A 22,694-nucleotide genomic window follows, 5' to 3' on the forward strand; every position below is an offset into this window, starting at 1 on the left:
AGAAATAATTTCTTGAACCAATTTCCATCCTATTAAATTTAATGAGGCTTGTTTTTGTCCCAGTATGTGGTCTATCCTAGAGATTATTCCATGAGCACTTGAAAAAAATGTATATCTGGTTTCTCTTGGATGTAACATCCTGAAAGTATCAATTAAGTCGAACTGTTCTATTGTGTCATTTAGGGTCTCTGTGGCTTTTTTATTTCCTGCCTGGAAAATCTGTCCATTAATGTTAGTGGGATGTTAAAAGTCTCCTACGGTACTATATTTCCATTAATTTCTCCCTTTATGTCTGTTAGTATTCATTTTACGTGTTTAGGTGCTCCTATATTGGCTGCATATATGTCAGTAAGCATAAAATCCTCTTTCTGTATTGATCCATTTATCATTATATGATGTTCATCTTTTTCTTTAATAGCCTTTGTTTTAAAGCCTATTTTGTCTGATATTGCTATCCTTGCTTTCTTGTCCTTTCTGTTTGCATTAAGTATCTTTTTCCATCTTCTCATTTTTCTATGTGTGTCCTCTCATCCTAAAGTGGATGTCCTGTAGGAAGCATACTATAGGCTCTTGTTTTATTATCCAATCTGCCACTCTATGTCTTTTGATTGGAGTATTTAGTCCATTGACATTTCTAGTAATTATTGAAAGATGTGTGTTTGTTGCCATTTTGAATTGTTTTACAGTTGATTTGGTATTTCCTCTTTGTTCCTTTCTTTTTTTCTTTTTGTGGTTTCATAATTTTCTTTTGTATTATCTTGATTTCCTTTTGGTTTTGTTGACTCTACTGTATGCTTTTTATTTGTGGTTAACCCTATTTTTCAAGTACGTTAACCCATTACTACAGCTACTTGCTTTAGAGAGGTAGTCATACAGGCTCAAACATATTCTTAAAAAATAAAATAAAACCTACATTTCTTACTCCCCTCCCCTACACTTTTTGATTTTGATATCCTCTTTTACACCTTCTTGTTTATCCTTTTTCTGTTAATTTCAATTATTACTGCTTTCACAAAAACTTTCAATTTAAAAAAAAATCTGTATACTGGCTCATTTAAGTGATTTACTTCCAAATTGTGGTTTTCTCTTTCCTATAGATTCTTGCTTCTTTTCTATTTAGAGAAGACCTTTCAATACTTCTTTTAGGATAGGTTAGGACTGCTGCATTCTTTTAGTTTTTGCTTGTGGGAGGAATTCTTTCTCTCTCCTTCTATTCTAAGTTATAATCATGCAGGATAGAGTTCCCTAGGTTGCAGGTTTTTCCCTTTCAGGACTCTGAATATATCTTGCCACTCCCTTCTGGACAGCAGTATTTATCTTAGAGAAATCAGCTGAGAGTCATATAGGGGTTCCCTTGTAATTAACTGTTTTTCTCTTGCTGCCTTTAGGATTTTCTTTAATTTTTGCCATCTGAATTATAATACGTTCTGACGTAGGTCTGTTAGAATTCATCTTATTTTGGATCCTCTGTGCTTCTTGTAACTGATATGTTTCCTTCTCCAGGTTTGGGAAATTTTCAGCCATAATTTCTTCAAGTATATTTTGATCTCCTTTTCTCTTTCTTCTACTCCTGGGATCCCTATTAGCATAGATTGGCATGCTTTATATTATCCCATAGGTCTCATATATTGCTTTCGTTTCTTCATTTGTCTTTCTGTCTGATGTTCTGATTGGGTGATTTCCATCATTCTATATTCCACATCACTTATTTGTTCTTCTGCATTATTCAGTTTCCTATTTATTGCTTTTAGGTCAGCATTCATCTCAGCATATGAGTTTTCTAAGTTCAAATGGTTCTTCTTTATTGTTTCCAGTTTTTTTTTTAACAGTAATCTGAATCTCTATCAATAGCCTTTCTTAATTCCTTCAGTATTTTCATTACCACTAAGGGTTTAACAGACTGGAGAGGTCTGTCTCATTGTTCGTTATTTCAGGGGATGTCTATTGATCTTTCAATTGGAAGTCCTCTACTTCTGCATTTTACTTATACGTCTCTGATTCTATGACTTCAGCAGAAACAGTTATCTACTGTGGTCATGAAGGCCTGTTTTTATGTAGGAGCATCCCTCTGTAGCCTGTGTAAGTCTAATATTTTTGTTGGAAGAGTTGGTTTTAGTATGGGTGGCTGCCACGTCTTTCCTCAGTGTAAGCTGGCCATTATCCCCTTGACAGTTGGTGATTGGTGTTGTGGTGTCCAGAATCTACAATGGTTGTTAAGTAGGAACCTCTTTTTGCTCTGTGCTTGTCACAGCCCTCTCAGGCAGGGTCTGCTCCCTGGTTGTTGGAGTAGCAGCCACCATACCCATTTCTGAGCTGCAGTGTGAGGTAGGTGGAACTGGAGCACTCCTGTTGGCAGAGGAGCCACTGACTATTCCTCCATAGGAGCTGTCCACTGAGAAGCACACTCTGTGGTGTTGTCTATTACCCACAGTCTGTGCTTATAAAGTACACTGCTGTAGACACTATCCTCAGCTCCGCCTCAACCATGGAAATGCAGGCAGAAGGCTCATGTGTCTCTCAGGCACTGTGCTCACAAAGCCACCAGAGCACATCTGTTGAAGTCAGTAATGGGGACCACTGTATCACACACCTGGACAAGCCATGGGAGATATGGAATCAGCCCAGATCCCAGCCCTGACTCCATATGCAAATGCCAACAAAGCCTACGGCTAACACCAACCCATCCCAGCCACAGAAGCACCAGTAATCTGCTCAGATGTCCTGCCTGTGCTGAGCTTACAAAGCCATCTGTGGCAGCATAAACCCACAAATCGCACAGCCACTGGGACACTGCTCAGATTTCAGTCCTGCTTCCAAAGTCATGAGGCCCTAAGGGACTGGCTCAGATTTCAGCCCCCGCCTCTGCATGTTGGCAATCTGCTGGTGCCTGAGTGCTCCTAGAGCTCTTAGAACTGGAGCCACACCCACCGTGAGCACAATGAGAATGAGGCTATTGCAGGACCTTGGACCTTCCATCACACAAGAGTTAACAATGGAGATTCTATGGTGGAATTTGGCTCCATCCTGCACACATGGCCAGTTGTGGCTTAGACTACATTTTGCCCCCTCAATTTGTTGTCATATAACTGTTTGTAGTATTCTCTTATTATTTTTGATATCTCTGTAGTAGCAGTTATAGTTTATCCTCTTTAATTTCTTATTTTGTTCATTTTGATCCTCTCTCATTTTCTTAATGAGCCTGGATAAATAAAAGCTAATCAGTTTTGTTTATCCTTTCAAAACATTAGCTCTTGGTTTCATTGATCTTTTTCATTGTTGTTGTTTGTTTTTGTTCTCTATTCATTTTCTCTCTGACCTTTATTGTTTCCTTCTTTCGCTGACATGTTGTTTGTCCTTCTTATTCTAATTTCTTTAGATGGTAGGCTAGGTTGTTTATTTGAGATTTTTCTTGCTTCTTGAGGTAGGGCTGTATTGCTATAACTGCTTTTGTTCCATCCAACAGATTTTTGAAAAGTTGTGCTTTTATTTTCATTTGTTTTAAAGTATTTTGTAATTTCCTCTTTGATTTCTTCTTTGACCCATTGGTTTTTTAGTAGCATATTGTTTAGTTTGCACATATCTGTGTTCTTCCTGTAACTGATTTCTACTTTCATACTGGTTGTGGTAGGGTGAAAAAACGTTTGAATTAATTTATATCCTCTTAAATTTCTGAGACATGTTTTGTGGCCTACCACATGATCTATCCTGGAGAACGCTCCATGTGCACTTGAAGAGAAAGTGTATTCTGTTGTTTGGGCATGTAATGTCCTGTAGATGTCTGTTAAATCCAACTGGTCTAATATGTCACTTAAGACCACTCTTACAGATTTTCTTTCTGAATGTCTGTCCATTGAGGTAAGTGAGGTGCTGAAGCCCTTAGTGTACTATTGTCAATTTTTCCTTTTATGTCTGCTAATTTTTACTTTATATATTTAGGAGTTCCCACATTACCTGCATATATGTTAATGAATGTTCTCCTCTTCTTGCATGGATGCCTTTATCACTATACAGTGGCCTTGTCTTTTGTTGTAGGCTTTGTTTTAAAGTCTACTTTGTCTTGATTTCAAACCAGCTAAGGGGACTTATCTTCTTGGTGTTGGATCCCAAAGCTGGGTTACCCAACATGTAGCTAAAACCTCTTACTCCCCAGGGAGGATCCCCAAGCTTCTGATATTCCCTCCTTTTCTGTGTTCCATGCTAGGAGTACAAGTCTTGTTCTGATCGTTTCTCCTCCCTTCCTACCCAACTCCATTTGGATCTTTCATTATAACCTTGGTTCTAGAAGATCCTTTCTACCAGCCTTCAGTTTGTTTTCAGCAAGTAGCTCTACATGTACTGTATTTTTGAGGTGTTTTGGGGCAGGGGGAGCTTGGCATCCTCCTATTCTGCCATTTTGATCTTCCTTTTTCAGAATTATCCTATTGCTTTTCTTAGTTTTGCAATGACTTCTCCTGAACTTTCTAAACTTTCAATATTACTCACAAATAGTGGTCATACTCACTTTATTTTCTAAATGTGTTGTTTTATACTGCCAATATAATGCTAAATAAGAGTTGTGAGAGTAGGCCTCCTTGCCTTGTTTGACTTTAGTGAACATGACTCTACTAGTTTCCCTTGAGCATGCTATTGGTTTTGGTGTTAAAAGGCTTTTTTCTTTCTTTTCCTTTCATTTTTTTACCTTCTGGAGTTAACAGAAAAGTTGTTAAAAAAAAAAAAAAAGGACAAGGAACTACTGAATACCCATCACCAAATTCCTGATGTAAACATTTTATATTTGTTTTAGCCTTCTTTCACTCTCATTACTCTTGTGTTTATTTCCCTAAACCAAAAAAACAAAACAAAACAAAACTCAAAAGCAAAAAAACCCTCTTATACAACTATAGCACAATGATGAGAGTGATGAAATTAACAATACAATATGCATGTTCTAATCCACAGAACTGATTTCAGTATTTGTCTCAATAATGTTCTATCAAAAGGAAAAATCTGATATACTGTACTGCATTCATTTCCTTTAGTCTCTGGTCTGAAACAGCTCCTAAGCCATTTCTTTGTATTTCACAACACTGACATTATTGAAGAGTACAGGATAGTTATCCTGAAGAATACATCTTAGTTTGAGCTTGTCTGATGTTTCTTCATGAGTAGAGTCAGACTCTGTACTTTGGCAAGAATACTGTTAAGTGTGAGGTTGAGTTCTTTTAAGTGCATACCATGAATTATGTGCTATCAACTGGTTTAATAACTGGCAATGTTGCTTTCATCATTTGTTTATGGTTGTGTATACCAAGTTTATACAGGTAAAGTACCATTTTACCCATAACAGATAACTTGATACCTTGTAAGGAAACAATTGGAGACTAGGTAAATATTGTGTTCTTCACTTTCTCCCAGTAGTTTTATAGCCCAAGCACTGCGTTCAAAATTTACTTTACTTTTTACACTCTTAGGTGTGGTTATGTTATTTATGATATGGCATGGTGTGGTTCATCTGCTCGGTTTGCATCCACTTTTAGGATTTCACCTCATTTTTACTGATTTTTCCTTTTTTTTTTTTTGAGTATGTGGGAAATGAAGGTAACTCCAAGACTATACAAAAGTATATTCCATTAAGTATTATTCTTTCACCCCAATACCCTCTAAACTTTCCATCTCATATACATACACTCACACCCTGTAGACAACCAATCATTACTCTCTGGCTTATCTTTCCTTTGTTTCTTTCTGGTCAAATGAAGAAATATATGTGTTTATTCTATTATTTCCCCTTTCTTTGAAAAACAGGTTGAACACTTTCAGGCACTCTATTGCACCTTGCACTGAAAAACATATCCTGAAAATCTCCCTGCATCAGTCCATAAAGACCTTCCTCACACTTTTTTGCAATGCCAAAAAACTCCATCATATAAACTATACCACAGTATATTCAATCACTGTCCTACATCTGAGCATTTAGGTTGTTTCCAGTATTTTGCAACTATAAATAATATTGTATTGAATAACCCTGTGCACTTATTTTTGTAATACTGGAGGTATAACTTCATAGCAAAATTCCAGAAGTAGGATGGCTAGGTCAAAAGATAAAAACATACGTAGCTCTGGTAGATACTGCCAAATCTCTTTCCAGGAGAGACATACAATTTGTATTTCAACAAACAATGCAGTAGTGTCTATTCCCTCACAATCTAAGGAACAAGAGTGTTAAAACTTTCAATTTTTTATCAGTCTGATAGGTGAAAATGGTATCTTGGTGTAACTATATTTTGTAATTCTCTTCTTCTATATGTTTTGATGCTTACTACAAACCTGCTTACTACAGTTTCACAGGTATTTGTGTCTATTTTTGGATCTTTATTACACCCCACTAATGTGAGAGACAGTTTTCTTTGCTAACCATATGAAGAAAATATGCATCTATGTCTCTTTTACCAAAATGCTTTAAAATCCATTTTGTCAAATACCTTTCCAAGACTATGAAGACAGTTGAAAGGAAAAGTGGCAAATGATAATAACGGAATTCACAGGAAAAAAAATAGAAACACCTCTTAAGCCATATTCATAAGAGAAATACAAATTGAAATCATCCAAATATAAAAACTGACTATGAACTATCAACCTAAATATAAGATATAAAACTATAAAATGATTAGAAGAAAACACAGAGATAAATCTTTATGTTCTTAGAATTGGCAATAGGTTCTAAGACTTGATACCACAAGCATGAGGAAAAAATGAAAAAAATAGGTAACCTGGGTTTGATAAAAATTTAAAGCTTTTGTTCAAAGGACATCTTTAGGAAAGTAGAAAAGAGAACCTATAGAGTAGGAAGCCAGAATTTGCAAGTTATAAACAGTTGCATGTTGTTTATCAGATAAGGGTTTAGTATTCAGAATACATAAAGAACTCTAACAACTTAAAACAAAAATAAAAATCATCTAATTTAAAAATGAGCACAGGACTTGAATACACATTTCTTCAAAAAAGATATACAAATCGCCCAAAAAGCACATGAAAAGATGATTAAGATCACTGGTGATTAGGAAAACACAAATCAAAATTACAGTAAGATACCTCTTCAAACCCACTAAGATAGTTAAAATTTAAAAATTGGAAAATATAAGTGTTTCAGAGGATGTGGAGAAATAAGAATTTTCATACATTTCTGGAATTTCAAATGGTACAGTTGCTGTGAAAACAGTTTGGCAGTTCCTCAAAAAGTTAAAACAGAATTACCATATGATCTAGCAATTTTACTCCTAGGTATTTACATAAAAGAATTAAAAAATAAGTACTGAAATAGGTATTTGTTCATGAACGGTCACAGAAGCAATACTCACAATAACCAAAAGTTGATAACAACCTAAATGTCCACCAACAGATGAACAGACTGTAATATACATATAATGAAATAAATACCAATACAATGCTCCTTAAATAAACCTCGAAGACATAATGCTAAATGAAAGAAGTCAGACATAAAAAGGTTACATACTGTATAATTCCTTTTATATATAATGACTAGAAGAGGCAAATCTAGAGGAGCAGAAAGCAGATTAGTGGTTGCCAAGGGTTGCAAGGAAGAAAGGAATGGAGAAGGACTACTTAATGAATATTAGGTATTTTTCCGGGGTGATAAAAAGATTTTGATACTAGAGACAAGTGCTTGCATAACATTGTGAATGTGCTAAAATGTACTGAACTGCCCACTTTAAACTGGTTAATTGTTTACATGAATTTCACCTCAATTAAAAAAATTGTACTGACACATCATTTAAAATTATTCATAAGACCAATACAAAATTTTTATAAAAACACTTTGTTTTTGAAAAGACTGAGAAGAAACAAACATTCTCATATACTACTGATGGGAATAAAAATGGGTACAATTCCTATAGCAGGAAATTAGCCAGAATCTAATATAATTACAAATATAGTTACCTACAGACATTCTTCCACAAAGAGCAAATAAGGTATACACAAAATTACTCATTACATTACTGTTTGTAAGAGCAAAAGACTACAAATAATGCAATGGCCTGTTAATAGAAGACTTGGTAAGTAAATTGTTATACATACACACAGAGGAATGCTATGATGCTGGAAACAGGATGGGAAGAAGGGAGGGAGGGAGGAAGGGAGGGAGGGGTGAAGGAAGGAAGGAAAGAAGGAAGGAAATTAATCAATCAAGAAAACTCTCCATACACCAGTATCTTTTGTGTGAGAGGGGTGGGGAAAGGAAGAGCAAGTATTTCCTATTTACATACATAGACAGACAGACAGATGGATATACAACAAAGTAGTTAAGAGCAATTAATTGTGGAGATAGAGAGGAAGGCAGGAAGTGGTAAAGGTTGTTTGTTTTATATTTAAAAAAATTTTTTTTTGGTTTTTTGAACCATAGGAATGAATTACAAAAGGAAAAACAATTTTTAAGACTACCAGGTTTTTAAAACCAAAACCCAATCCAACAGGACATTTATATAGATTAAGTGAGGTAACATATGAGAAGCACATCACTCAGCACTTGCCTTGCTTATTTTAAGACTATAAAATTAACAAACTTACTTTCCTGCAAATAAACTAATCTCTTGCCACTCCTTATCTGTCTCTATGCTCTAAGATTTGGTCACAAACTCTATTTATGTCTTAAGAGTGTGCTCTACTTTCTTGTCTTCTGGAATTTTTACACAATCTGTTAATTTTGGTCTTTCTCCTCTTCCTTAACTTTCTCTTACTCAACTTCAGTCCCACTGCAGAGTTTCTTCCTCTGGGATGCGCTTTCTTACAACTATCCCCACATTCACACATGCACAGAAACACAGCCTGGGCTGGATCAGAAGCCCCTTCTTGCTATTTCCACAGTATCCTGTGGTTAGACATATAGATTACAGATTGAGACAAGCCTGAATCAAAATCATGAATTTGGCACTTACAAACTATATGATGTCCAAAAATTCACATAAGCCCTGCATTCTCAGTTTCCTAAACTACAGAATAAAAATCACATCTGCCTGATAGGAGTGTTAAACCAATATTAAATCAGCTAATGTGTGTAAAGCACACAGCTTGGCACATACACGTTATTAAATAGCAACCAGTTTTATTACACTTGGCACTGATCACCTTAGTAAACTATTAGTATATTTCTCTCTTTTTCTTTGCAATAAAGCTTCCCTTAAAAATTAAACATACCCTAATATTCACTGAGGCAGAGACTGTCTTGGTAATATCTGTATACTCTGGAACACTGCTTAGTATAATGTAGGTAATATAAATATCAGGTAAACTTATTATGTCAATACGGTGAATGATAACTTGTTCGAAAATAAGAAAGCTTTCAAGAAATCAATTTGATCAGCGATCAATATTGAAAAAGAAAGAATGGTATTTACTAACTGATTTTCCTCCATACAGTACAACTTAATCCGTTAAGATTTATTCTAGAGAAAAAAACCTTTAAGTTATGTATTAATATAATGAAATAAAATTTCACTTTTAACAAATTAGCTATGGATTCCAAACAACCGTAAACTTAAGAAATCTCATTTTCATGTTACTGCAAACAAATTTTTTAAGATTCAAGCATTTCATCTGTAACATGAGGATCCAAAATTATGAATGTTAGCAACTAGCACAGTTTGCAATATGGAGCACAGGTAAAAATAATATCACTAAATATTAATTATAAAAGCTTATCTAAAAAGCCAATTCATAAATTCATTAATTTCAGATTTTCTTCAAAATATCAAAAAATTCAGAATCTATTATTTTATGAGTAAAACCAAACCAGGAAAAAAAGAAAATAGCTTTAAATAATTTTACCAGAAAAAGACTAGCACATAATTCCAGGAAATTTGACACTGCTGGACTGACAGTCTCAATGTACACCATTTATTCCAACATTCTGTACCTCGACATCCTGAACACTGGATAAAAAAGTTGATTAAATCCAGAAGTGCGATGTCCCTGTCTTGTTTATATGATTCAATCCAGTCATCGACCACGGACTGTAGAAAAAAATAAATAAAAATGAAACCTTTAAAAAAACTGATACTATAGCAAATAAATTTTCAAAAGTTTCTGATTTTCCATATGTGTCTATTTAAAACAAGAAAACTATTTACCTAAAATTCTCTCTGTAGCCAACTAAAAGTAGATTCCCTCATTTTGAAAAGCAATTCAAATGTGAATTACTAGATTTGTTCAAAATAGAGCACAATATAAGCCTGACTATACCAATTCTATTAAGTCCAATAATTATTAAGCAACTTACAGATACTAATATTCAAATCATATTGTGAAAATAACACAAAAACTAATTGCACTTATTCATAAATATAAGCTTTCTAAGTATCACAAAACCTAGCAGTGCATAAAAAGAGTACACACATATATAATAATGCATTTTTTCCAGGAATGCAAGGATGTCTCAGAATTAGGAAATCAAACAATTCAATTTATCAACAATGTAAAGAAAAATAAATAACTGTACTACCAGCTCTCAAAAAAGTATCTGATAAAATTCTGTAGTCAAGCTTAAAAAAAAACTTTCTAGATCAACTAGGGTTCTGTGATATGTTGGTAAACAACAGAAAGACAAAGACTAAAAATATACTTGTTCTTGAAATCCTTAACGCACTTCAGCTCTAAAAAGGAATGAGGCAAGGTTGCATCCCTAACCATTCAACACAGGTTTTAAGTTTTCAGTTTATGCAGGAACTAGTAAAATAGCAGTAAAGCCAACTCCTTTCCTACAGTTGCTACGAAAATTTAAGAACTTCTACTAAAGTGACTCAAAAGACTAATAAAAAATTTGACAAATAGCTGACAAAAGATAAATGTACACAATAAATTTTTAACATTGGCAATATAGAAGAAAAATAAACAGACTGAGAAGCCTGTTTCCAACTAAAATTATCTAAGAATAAATTCAAGGAATGTACAAGTTTTAATTAAGAAAATTATTTTTATTGCTGTGAGCTACCAGAAGATCTTGTATATATTTCCCTGTGCTATATAGTATAATCTTGTTTGTTTATTCTGCATATGCCTGTCAGTATCTACAAATTTTGAAACATATACGATACAGAAAATAACCTATGTAAGTTTCACATACTGACTTTTCTTAAAAAAGCTTAGTGTTGTATCAGTAATGTATTTCCAAATTGTTAGATAACTTTAATGTGATTCCACTTAGCATATTAGGGGCAAAACTATTTGAGGTTTTTCCTGGGCAAGCACAGAAAATATATGCAAATAATTTTTAAAGTTAAAGACATTTTTATTTTTGTTACTTAGGTATAAATATACTCTAAGTTATATCTTAGTAAAATCTTAAGTTACTCCTTGATGAAAGTTTGTAAATACATATACCTGTGTAACCATAACCAAGATGAAAATGTAAAAACATTTCCAGAACTAAAACAGGCTGCCTCATTTCCCTTCCAATTAGCAACCAACATCAACCCAAATTATTCCTTAACAGTTGATGTTTCTGAAATTCATATAAATAGTATCATGCTGTATTTGATTTCTTTCGGTCAAAGCTAAATCAGTGAGGTTCAGCCATGTTATTTTGTGTTAGCAGTAATCCTTGTTTGCACTCCTCAATAGTTTTATTTTGTCAATATGACACACTCTATAATTCATTTTACTACTGATATACTTGAGTGTTGTTTTCAACACATCGTCTGACATCAACATTTTTTCTATTGCATATATCCCCAATAGCAGACTTATTAACAAACAGAATACCATGTATGTTGAGGGTTAGTACACAATGTCAAACAATTTTCCAAAATTGGTGTATTAAATTACACTTCCATCAGCAATGAATGATATTGAGTCCTCCACATCCTTACCAATACTGTGTATTATCAGCCTTTTAATTTTAACCCATTCTGATTGAGCATACCCCCTTTCCCTTCTTTAATGATCTCCTCTACTGAGTAATAACCATATTTCCTTCTTTTCTGTGAAAGAGATGACTTTTTTGTTAACTGCTGATACACATAACACTCTTTGTTTCTGTTTCATCACATTAGTGTCTGGGAGGTGTTGTTCTTAAAGTACAAAGAAAATATAATGATGGCAGGAGAAGGGGGAAAAAAAGAAAGAATGGCATGATACATGTTCAAGGTTCAGCTTTTTTGCATAGCATGTTTAGGTCCTGTTGGCTAGGAATGGTGGTGAGGACTAAGAATGGATAAAGCAGGTCAAGGGTGACTTTGAGACTGAGGACAAGTAGAAATGTTTGGTGATCCAGGTAATGAAGTGTGGCATAAAGCAGAAGAGGAAATTATTTCCCCCTTTCTAGATGAGGTCCAGCATTGTGAAGGCACTCTGAACATGGTGACCAAAATTTTTCTTTAGCTCCCAAAGTACAACTATCAATTTATAATCCAACTAGTTATATATGAAGAGCCTGAAACTGAATAAGACTAGTGAGGAGGGACTTGCATTAAAAATACTAAAACAATATAAAAATACTGAAAACAATATAGATTAAAAGTAATATAGGACTAGAAAAGTAATTTAGGCAAGAAAGCACAGAAATAGATCCAGGTATATTTAAAACTTAAGCTATAACAGAGGAGATATTTCAGGTTTAGACAGAAAAGGGTGGTTTATTTAATAAATGATACTGACATGATTGGTTATTCATCTGGAAGTTGTATCTTTTTAAAAGCTATCAGAGAGGTATAGGGGAAAAGGAATCTAAACAACTAAACTCCAAGAGATAAGCCTTTCTTACACTGACAGAAACTGATGACCGTGAGAGGCATTGCCAAGTTGGGCATAAGTAGGTGGACGATACAACCTGTCATAATATGGCTTGGTAGGGATAAGAAGAAGATAAAACAGAATACTACAGAAGGCACATCAAAACTAAATAGTTGGGAATCTTCAAATAAAAAAAATTAAAAGCAGCCACAGAGCACACATAGGAGACAACAGGATAAGAAATATGCACATTTCTCATCAAAAATAATGAAAGCAAGTGGATAATGGAATGCCATATAGAAAGAAAGAAAGAAAGAAAGAAAGAAAGAAAGAAAGAAAGAAAGAGAGAGAGAAAGAGAGAAAGAGAGAAAGAGAGAAGAAAAGAAAAGAAAAGAAAAGAAAAGAAAAGAAAAGAAAAGAGAGAAAGAAAAAAAACCTGCCCATCAGTTAGGCAGAAAACACAATGCCCCACAAAAATCAACAACCAGACAGCTATCCAGGAACAATACTAGATCCAGGAGACTTCTAGAGTCTACTGAGGAAGGTTTAAGGTCATCAAAACTGAGAATAATCACATCAGAAGAGAAAGAAGGTAACTTCATTTTGCCTGCATCATCCCATCCCCCAAAATGATACTGTTCAGTGCTAAGAAGGAACCTCGCAGTTATAAAGAGTTCCTCTTGCCAAGAAAGGAAGTGTAAGGTGAATGACCAGCTTCTCCAGTCTCACAGTGCACAGCACAAAGGTCCTGCTTCAGTTTCACCCCACCTAGACTAGCAAACCTGAGATGTATGAAGCTGGCTAGGAACAAGGAATAAAAGCAGAAGCTATTACTAGCAGACAAGCAGCCCAAGGGATCAGAGTTCACAGAGACCTGCTCTTCAGAAAAACTCAGCAAATTTCACCAACAAGGAAGCCAAACCCAGCACTGTCACTGCGGATTCCCCACAGATCTAAACATCTTTTCCCCCAGGTATTTGTGCCTGCTGATGCCAACTGTCTGAGTTCCTTTCTGCACACTTCCCCTGCCAATACCAGACCTACACTATATGCACTATTCTTTATATATATATAAAGAATATATATATATAATATATTACATATATATTATATATAAAGAATATATATAATATATTATATATATTATATATATAATTCTTAATATATATATTATATATATTATATTTATATAATATAAATACATATATAAAATAGAGGTGGGGAGGGAGAGAATATAAACATAGCTCTCTGAAGCTGCACAAGTGTAAGACACCAACCACCAGAGCTTGAGAGCCACACTTGCAGGTGTTAGGCTAGTATTCTGCACTTGTGCACTTGCAGCTTCTGCAGGTGCGCAAGTGCAAGATACCAGCTTACCACCACCCATACACCCACACTGAACCTCACCACTGTGCTCATACTCAGGACTTGCCCCTCCAATGGTGCACTACTAGCCTAACGTCCATCGCTGGCCTCCACTGTAGTGAGCATGCATGGTGGGTTTGGAGGGAGACAATAATGCTGCCAGGTAAGTGCACCTATAACCAAGGCACCCTGCAGCTGCTGCTTGTAGGCCAAGATCAGGCCCTGCCTCCTGTCACTGACCAGCACCCATATGCCTACCTGTACTCACTGTTCTAAGCTGTGCATGGCACACCCCAGCCAAACCCCCATTACCAGTCTCCACTGCAGTGTGCTCATCTGGGGGGAGAGTGGACAACCACAGAAGAGGACACTGACGGCCAGGGACTCCATTTCAGCCAATGAGTCCACAGTTGGTCCCAACCCTTGCTATCTGCATTAGTCCTCATCCCTACAAGTATGTCTGCAACTGGCCTCTGCCACTACATAGGCACCTGCAGCTGCCCACCACAGCCTGCCCTGGTCCCTAGCCACTGAACCCAGAGGCACTGCTTAGGACCACAACAGATCCTGTAGCCACTGCAGATCTCCCACAGTGCTTGTCAAGAATCACACAGCTGTCAGTGGTGTGGACCCCAGTGGCTGGAGCCAAAGACACATTATGCCCCCAGGGACCCAATGCTGCCACATGCCCCTGTATCACTATACCCAGGGTCACAGCATTATCCTGTGTGCTCTTACTCACAGGTGAAAGGCTTCCCTTATTAAATTCAGTCAATAAAGTCTGGAAGAGGTTAACCACTTCTTTAAATGCACAAACATGAAAACAAAGCAATAGGGATTATGATGAATTTGGGAAATATATCTGCACCAAAGGGATACAGTATGCCTCTAGAAACTGGCTCAAAGAAATGAAGATCCAGGAATTGCCTAACAAAGAATTCAAAACAACTGTCCCACAGATGATCAGAGATCTACAAGAGAACACAGATGAAAAAGTTAATGTATCAGGAAAAAAATACAAGAACAAAATAAGAAGTTCAACAGAGAGACAGAAGACAAAAGAAAAACCCAAACCAATTTTGAAACTGAATACAGTGACTGTACTAAAGAATTCAAAATAGAATCTCAACAGCAGAATTGAACAAGCTGCAGGGAGAATCAGTGAGCTAGAACACAAATCAACTGAAAATATCCAACCAGAGGAGGAAAAAAAAAAAAAAGAATGACAAGGAATTAAGAAAGCTGACAACAATTATGGGATACCATCAAAAGAAATAGTATACACATCATATATATCAAATAAAAGGGGAGCGGAAACATAAAGTCTGTTCTGGCCAGTACCTTCCTAGAACTTTCTCCACTATGAAAAAGAAAAAATAAATTTCTACAAAGTAGCCAATCACCTCTTTCAAAATCTGCCCCTCTGGCTATAACTATCTATATGCCGCCTTCTTCCTACACAGAAAAAACACTCACCTGCATGGATACTGTAGTGGGGCAAAAAAATAGTATAGTAAATATTGTAGATATTGTAGTAAAATATTTTACTGGAGCCAAAAAAAATTGCAATCTTAATGTCTATAAAAGAAAGTTTCACTAAATTATGGTATATATGTACAGTAGAATAAAATGTAACTATTAATACAAATGAGCTGTATTGATATGTTAGCACTAATGATACAGAAAGTTATTTGTGACATATTAAGTGAAAAGAGAAATGTGTATGGTTCTACTGTTAAAATAATATCATCACACACAAGCATACAGAGTAGCATAGAAAAAGATATGCAAAAATTCAAACTGTGAAACTGACAGGCTTGCCCTCAATTCATTTTAAAAAGTTTAAATTTAAGACTTTACTAATAAGAAAATCTCTGAGAATTTAGCCACAGATCCTTAAAAAGCCAGCACCTGAATCACAGACTACATTCAAATGACAAAAATCATGACATTTGCTATAATAATGATTTTATCGTATTATAATAGAAGACAGTATAAGAAGAATTTGAAGTAGTTAGAAATATACTATTTTAAAAATTGAAAAACTAAAGAGAACACAGAAGAAATGTCAAGGCTAATAAGAGGAAATATAAATATATGGACAGAAGAGTCAATGTTGTAGTTAAAAATGAGTTTTAAATCTGCCTTTAAGCTTCTTATGAACTAAACCTAAAAGAAAGATAATCAATTCAACACAGGTATCTACACAGTACACTGAGTGCACATTCTTCAATCTGTATTAGATAAATATACTTCTCTCAGCAGGCCATTTGATAGAAACTTGGTTAAGCAGGCAAGGTCACAGAGAGCATTCTATACTTTGCTGAAGAGTAGATTCATTTGCTTTGGAAAAATATAAGCAGATCACAAGATAGTTACTTTGCAGACTAAACACCCTAATTAGGAATCTTAAATGAATAAAGGGCCCTCCCTCTTTCCAACTAAGAATCACTATATAATAAATTAACATTTAGACGATTTTTTAAACAGCTTTAGCAATTTCATATAACATGTCTTCTGTGAATGCAAATAAATACATACATACATACATACATACAAACTGCATAGGTAGACTGCGAGTTCTTCATTATTCCATAAAACAAGGCTGTTATTTCACCCTAAGGTATAAGCCAAAATGTTCTCAGTTTTCAGAGTTCTCTAAAAGCTGTTTTTTCTTCTTGTTGATTTTTGTGTTTTAACTGACTGCAGCTTCTGGCCAATCTGATTATATCACTGTCCTTTTACACAATTATATCATTGCCTAAATGTACAGAAATTTGTTTTTAAGTTAAGATAAATGGTGTGACCCATCATGCGACAGGCCAGCTTTTAATCCAGAGTTAGGAATGGAATCACAGACTGTAATATCATTTCAATGTCATTTTCCAGGAAAAAAAACACAATGCTCCATGCCTGCATGCACAGCATATTTCATACTTTTACTTGATACTAATCTTAGTTTTTCCCTTTTGTATTGTATTATTCTGCTCTTGAAATACAAAGTACTGTCAACAAGTATACTTTTCAATTTAACCTGATAACCTAACTACGTCTGAAGCTGACTATTACAACAGTGATGTCTAAACAAAACGGTACAGAAATGGTACAGATAAATTAAAATGATATTTTCACTATCAATCCTCTTAATGCAAAGTTTTTATATTTTTGGCCTCAGAGGAACTGAGGCGACCATTAAAATAAACTGAGTTGCCTCCTACTCGTAAGGCTGGGAAAGCACTATCCAATGAACAGAACTGTTGGTTAGTGTAATACTCAGGAATGTAGACAATGGCAACACCTATTATACATGAATTTGTACCAACAGAGGGGATCCTAGTAATTGGACTTGACCATCCAAATTGAAAAGAGCCTTAAGAAGTCAAAGCAAAATAACAGGCCTGAAAGACTCAGCAACAAAAAGGAGAAAAGAAAAAGTAAATCAGGAATCTATGAAACAGATGGGAGATTTAAAGCCTTTCCGGCTTTAAAAAGAAAAGACTTTCTGGAAGTTACAGGTTTTTTTCAAATTTAAATATTGGATAAATTGAAGAATAATCACTATAGAGAATGAATTTATTGCCTTAGAAGTTTAGTGAGGGGAAAATTCTCAACACAAAATAAAAATACAGAAATGGAATTCTTGAGGAATAGAGTAAGAGACTTGGTAGATATATCTAAGACTAATGAGTACACACGTTTCAGAAGGGGAAAAAAAGAGAAGACAATTAAACTGATCGTTATTAGAGGGAAATCCACCTGGTCAATGAAAGATTTAAATCTGAACATTAACATGGCCTATCTAATTGTTGCCAGAATCAATGGGAAAATGACACACATAAGCATGTCCAGGCAAAACTCATAAATTCCAAGGAAAAAGAGAAAATCTTATAAATGTCAGGACCAATAGTTAAAGTCAGACAACATACACAAACTCCACCTCTACATACAGAGCATCCAATCTGCATTCAATGCCACACTCTTAAGGAAGCAAACAGCAGTCAATGCCAGACATTTGAGGAAAGCCTCTGCATCAATTGTCAATTTACTGCACCTCAGCTCCAAAGATACTCTTCAGTAGCTGCTCTATCGTAATGAACTGGACTTTATAAGCATTTCTCCTTCACAGTAAGCACTATGTTAAGCTTTTATTAGCACAGAACTCTGGAAGGACACTGTAGAAGGAAAACGGCTTCTCTCCCTGGGTTCCATGCGTCAGAGTTTAGCTTTTCTTGTTCTTGCTGAGTGTATGAAATGAAATCCAGTACTGGTCTGTCCCAGGCTCATGTCAAGAGTGTGCAGTCCTCTGGCAACTTTCTACCCCAGGCTGAGGTTAGTGATTACCCTCCTGATGCAGCCCTAGTGACACAGACACTGGCGTGCTCCAGGTCTCATGCCGGCATCAGTGCCTCATCTTCCACTGCACAACTGTCTACCATATTGAACATAACTGTATCTCAGAGTATTGTTTACTGCTGCCCAGCTACTGTGAGCCAGTTCTGGTTAAGGCAATTCAGTGAACATCTGTTATTCAATAGGCTGTAACTCTATCTTCTCCAACAACATCTGAACCTAGCCTGGAGAAGGGAAGTCCCCTCTTCCGAGGGTGTCTTTCCTTGTGAAATGTTCTTCAGCCCTCAGAAATTCAGTGTTATCTTTACATCTTTATAATTACTCTTCTAACATAGTTTAACAATTATGTAAACAAATTTTACCAATTCAAATTACTCTATAGTTTTTGACTCCTGATTGACACCAGATTGGTACAGAATTAGTCCCAGGAATGGTTCCAGATGATATACTAGTGAAGATGAGATATGGGGACTGGTCTGGTCATGCCTCTGGGATTAAGTACAGGGCTCAGCTCCTTGCCAAGGAAATAGGATGCTAGTAATCTATGGCATGCAGTAGTTTCAGAAAATCAGTGAAGCTATTACTTGTGGTTCACTGTGATGAAGCGTCAATTCAAGCACATGCTTGAGGAACTTAAGTGGCTGCTATATTTGCCACTATGATAGTAATGATGACTGTGAGGACAGCAGTGTGAGATACTTTTGTGTACAATGGAGCACCTTTGAGAAAATGACAAGCTCAAGCCCATTAACTCTCAGCTTAAGTCACAGTGTCAGAACCAGAGAGCTTCCATGATTCCCTTACAAAAATCTTTCTTGTAGGTATGGGGCTAATACTGCTGAAAATCAAGCTAAAAGTTTAATTGTGTAGGTTGCTAAATTACAACAGTTGAATTCAGTCTCCAACTTTTGCATTAAAAAGTTTGCGTTTAGGAAAGAATGGGATCCTAAAACTGGAATGGAGACATCTAGTGTTGGTCCTAGATGAAACTAACAATTTTGACCCTGTTCCCTCTTCCCCAAACCCCGCCAGTAACTGACAGCCTCCCATACCAGTGGAACTAGCTTGCTTCCCAGCATCTAAGAACACCAGACTTTCTTTATTTAAAAACCCTCTGATAATCTCACCAGGGCAGATGCCTTGAAGGGGGATGCTCATTCTCCTGAAGACCCACCACAACCAACCCCTGTTGCCATTAGGTCCGTAACTAGGGTCAAAACTCAGCATGCTCCAGGGGGAAAGGTAGACACGATGACCCAAGAGGAAACAGCTTACATACCCAACAGATACTGAAGGACCATGGATTGGAGTAGATGCCTGAAGTATTTGACCAAGGTGGGTGGAATATGCTACATCAGAACAAATTAACTGGCATGGGTGCATTCATTAGCAACATCAGATTTAATACATTAGTTCGTGTAGCTGGACATGACTATAATTATTATCTAATTGGTGCACTAAAAGTTGGATTTAAAGGTTGTGATGCCAGAGCTTTCCTGGCATTGATATGGATGAAGGAAAGAGTCTAATGATTTAGGGAGTTAGACTGTATTTATCATGTGAGAATTTCATACTGCTATTCCTCACCTATGTTACACAAGAGGGCCCAGAAGAACACTAGTGAAGGGAGGAACTACATCTACATCCTTACAAAGGTCTGAATTTACTCTCCTTTGTAAGTCTGATATGAGTGTAGGGTATGTAGCCATTAAGAAGAGCCCCCAGGTTTCAATGGAGATGATGAGATCCAAGGTAACACAGCCCAAGTGGCCATACTTAATCATCAAAGACAAGGTGAGCACATTACCTGTAAAGGGTAGTAGGGATGTACTCGTCAACAGAATGACTTGGCCTAGAAATGTTTGGCAGTAACTGATGATAGTACCCCTAAGAACAAAATAGGCAGACATCCCAATAGAGTACTATAATTTATGTAACAGGAAAAACTCTAGGTCTAATAGCCAGAAATCTGTGTCTCTAACAGACTGGAGAGTTACAGCCTTACCACCAGTCGCCAAACCTGGGTTAGCTCACAGATCTAGAGTCTACTGAATAAAGTGGAAACTGGACCCCTTGAAAAAATAACCCTGCATAATTACTGCAAGTCACACCACACACCTTCCCCTATTCCTTCTCCAGAGACTTGCAGCCATTAATGAGAGGTACTATGCACTGTAAAAAGAAAATATTTACTATTAGTAATACACATTGTCTCTGAATTGCCCTTAATTCCTGGCACTGTGGCCCACCAATTAAATTATAGAGGTTTACGGTGATACATGGGTCAGGTGATAGATGAGGTTGTAACTCCAGTCTGACTGAGTGAGCCACGCTGTTATTAATAAACACTATCTCTGAAGTGCCCTCAATTCCTGGCATTGTGGTCTCCCAGCTAAATTAGAGGTTTATGATGACACATGGGTCAGGTGATACATGGGACTGTAACTCAGTCTGAGTAAGAGTGAACCCAAATGGTCCAGGGATTCATCCTATGGCTATTCCCCCAGTTCCTAAATATACACTTGGAATACACATACTTGACAACTGGAAGAAGCCCACACTGACTTTCTGACCCATGGGATAAGAGGCATTACAGTAGGAATATCTAACGGGAAGTTAACCTTTCCTTATAAAGATAATAAACTATAAGCAATACTACATCACCGTGGTAATTACAGAATTTAATCAAAGACTTCAAAGAGGCACAGGTGGTGAAACCTATTATACCCTCATTAGACTAACCAGTTTGATCCACAAAGAAGTAAGATGAATCCTGGAGAACAGCTATGTTTCATCATAAACTTAATCAGGTGGTTACCGTCACAGTAATTGCAGGCCCTAGCACTTGAAATGCAGCTACTAACCTGACTAATGTCTTTTTCTACAATTAACAAGGACCACTCAGTTGTTTTTACCTGCAATAGACAAAAGTATACCTTTCAGTGTTACTTCAGCACTATGTTAATCTTTCTGCTCTTTGCCATATATAGTTGTCTTGGTTGTCTATATCTCACAATCTGTGAGAGTCAGAAGTCTAGATACAGCTCATCTGAATTTTCTGCTTAGGGTCTACAGGGCTGCAATCAAGGTATGCTACATTCTCATCTGGAGGCTCAAATGGGAAAAAATCTACTTCTAAGCTTATGTTGCTGTAAGAATTAATATCCTTGCAGTTGGTTGTAGAACTGAGGGCCTTGACCTCCTGCTGGCTATTGGCTGGAAACAACCCTCAAAGGACCAATAAGTTGCCCACAGTTCCTTGCCATGGGCTTCCCCAACACAATCACTTGCTTTGTCAAGCCAACAAGGAGAATCCTCAGAGCAAGTCTGCTAGCAAGACAGTCTTTCATACAACATAGTGCAATCACAGAATTGCCCTCCCATCACCTATGCTGTAACTGGTGGTTAAAAGGAAGTCATAGATATCAACACAAAGGGAGGGGTCAAGAGTACAAATATTACGAGGTGGGGATCACCAAGGGCCACACTTGAGTCTGCCCACCACAACAGTCCACAGTTATCTTGATCATCTTTACATTACATAAAACATCACACTAGTTCACTATTTTGATGACATGCCCCAACCACTGAATGCCCAGATACTTAACTGAGGTGGTCAAGGGGCGCCTAATGTTTTTAGGAGGTTATCACACACCCTCTATTTTTGTGTATGTCTTTCCAAGGTTTTGCTTGTCCCTACTACTTTCTGTTCATCATACCTAATCAGCACAATGCTGTGAAAAACAACAGTAAATAATTATGTAGAGTAAATACCAGGTAAAAAAACTAAAAGAAATGAAAACGTTACTCTGAGGAGTAGGACTGGGAGTGGGTACAGAAAGACATGACTGATTGCTATTATAATCACTGTACTATTTGATTTTTCTAAAAAAAAAACATGTATATGTATAATTTAAATAAAAATAAAATTCGCTTTCTATAAAAAAGAAAATAAAAATATGGATCAAGAAATACTAGGTGAATAAACAAAACCAGAAAGGCTGAAGTGGCAATATTAACAACATATTGGAATTTAAGATTAGAAGCAATAAACAGGAAATAGATATTATATAATGATAAAAGGCTAAATACTGAAAACATTTAACTATGCTTAAGTTTGTTTTCATACTTTTAAAATTCTCAAATCCAATAATTTTTCACATAATTTTTTCTAATTGTTTTATGATGTCATTGTTTATATTTAATTTTTTACTACATTTAAATTTTGGTGCAAGATAAGAGGTGAAAGTCTGCTT

At 36.1% G+C, this 22,694-nt stretch overlaps 1 protein-coding gene across 1 annotated transcript in view; it reads right to left on the minus strand.

The window, feature by feature from the left end:
* STAG1 (STAG1 cohesin complex component) overlaps window positions 1-22,694 on the minus strand; it is a 335,040-nt gene that overhangs the window by 179,770 nt on the left and 132,576 nt on the right. The window contains exon 5 of the mRNA XM_031678031.2: window positions 9,911-10,007. Within this exon, the coding sequence (XP_031533891.1) occupies window positions 9,911-10,007 (97 nt within the window). The remainder of the gene's footprint in view (window positions 1-9,910; window positions 10,008-22,694) is intronic.

This window comes from Vicugna pacos, chromosome 1, assembly GCF_048564905.1.
Source record: "Vicugna pacos chromosome 1, VicPac4, whole genome shotgun sequence".
In the NCBI taxonomy this organism is placed as follows: Eukaryota; Metazoa; Chordata; class Mammalia; order Artiodactyla; family Camelidae; genus Vicugna; species Vicugna pacos.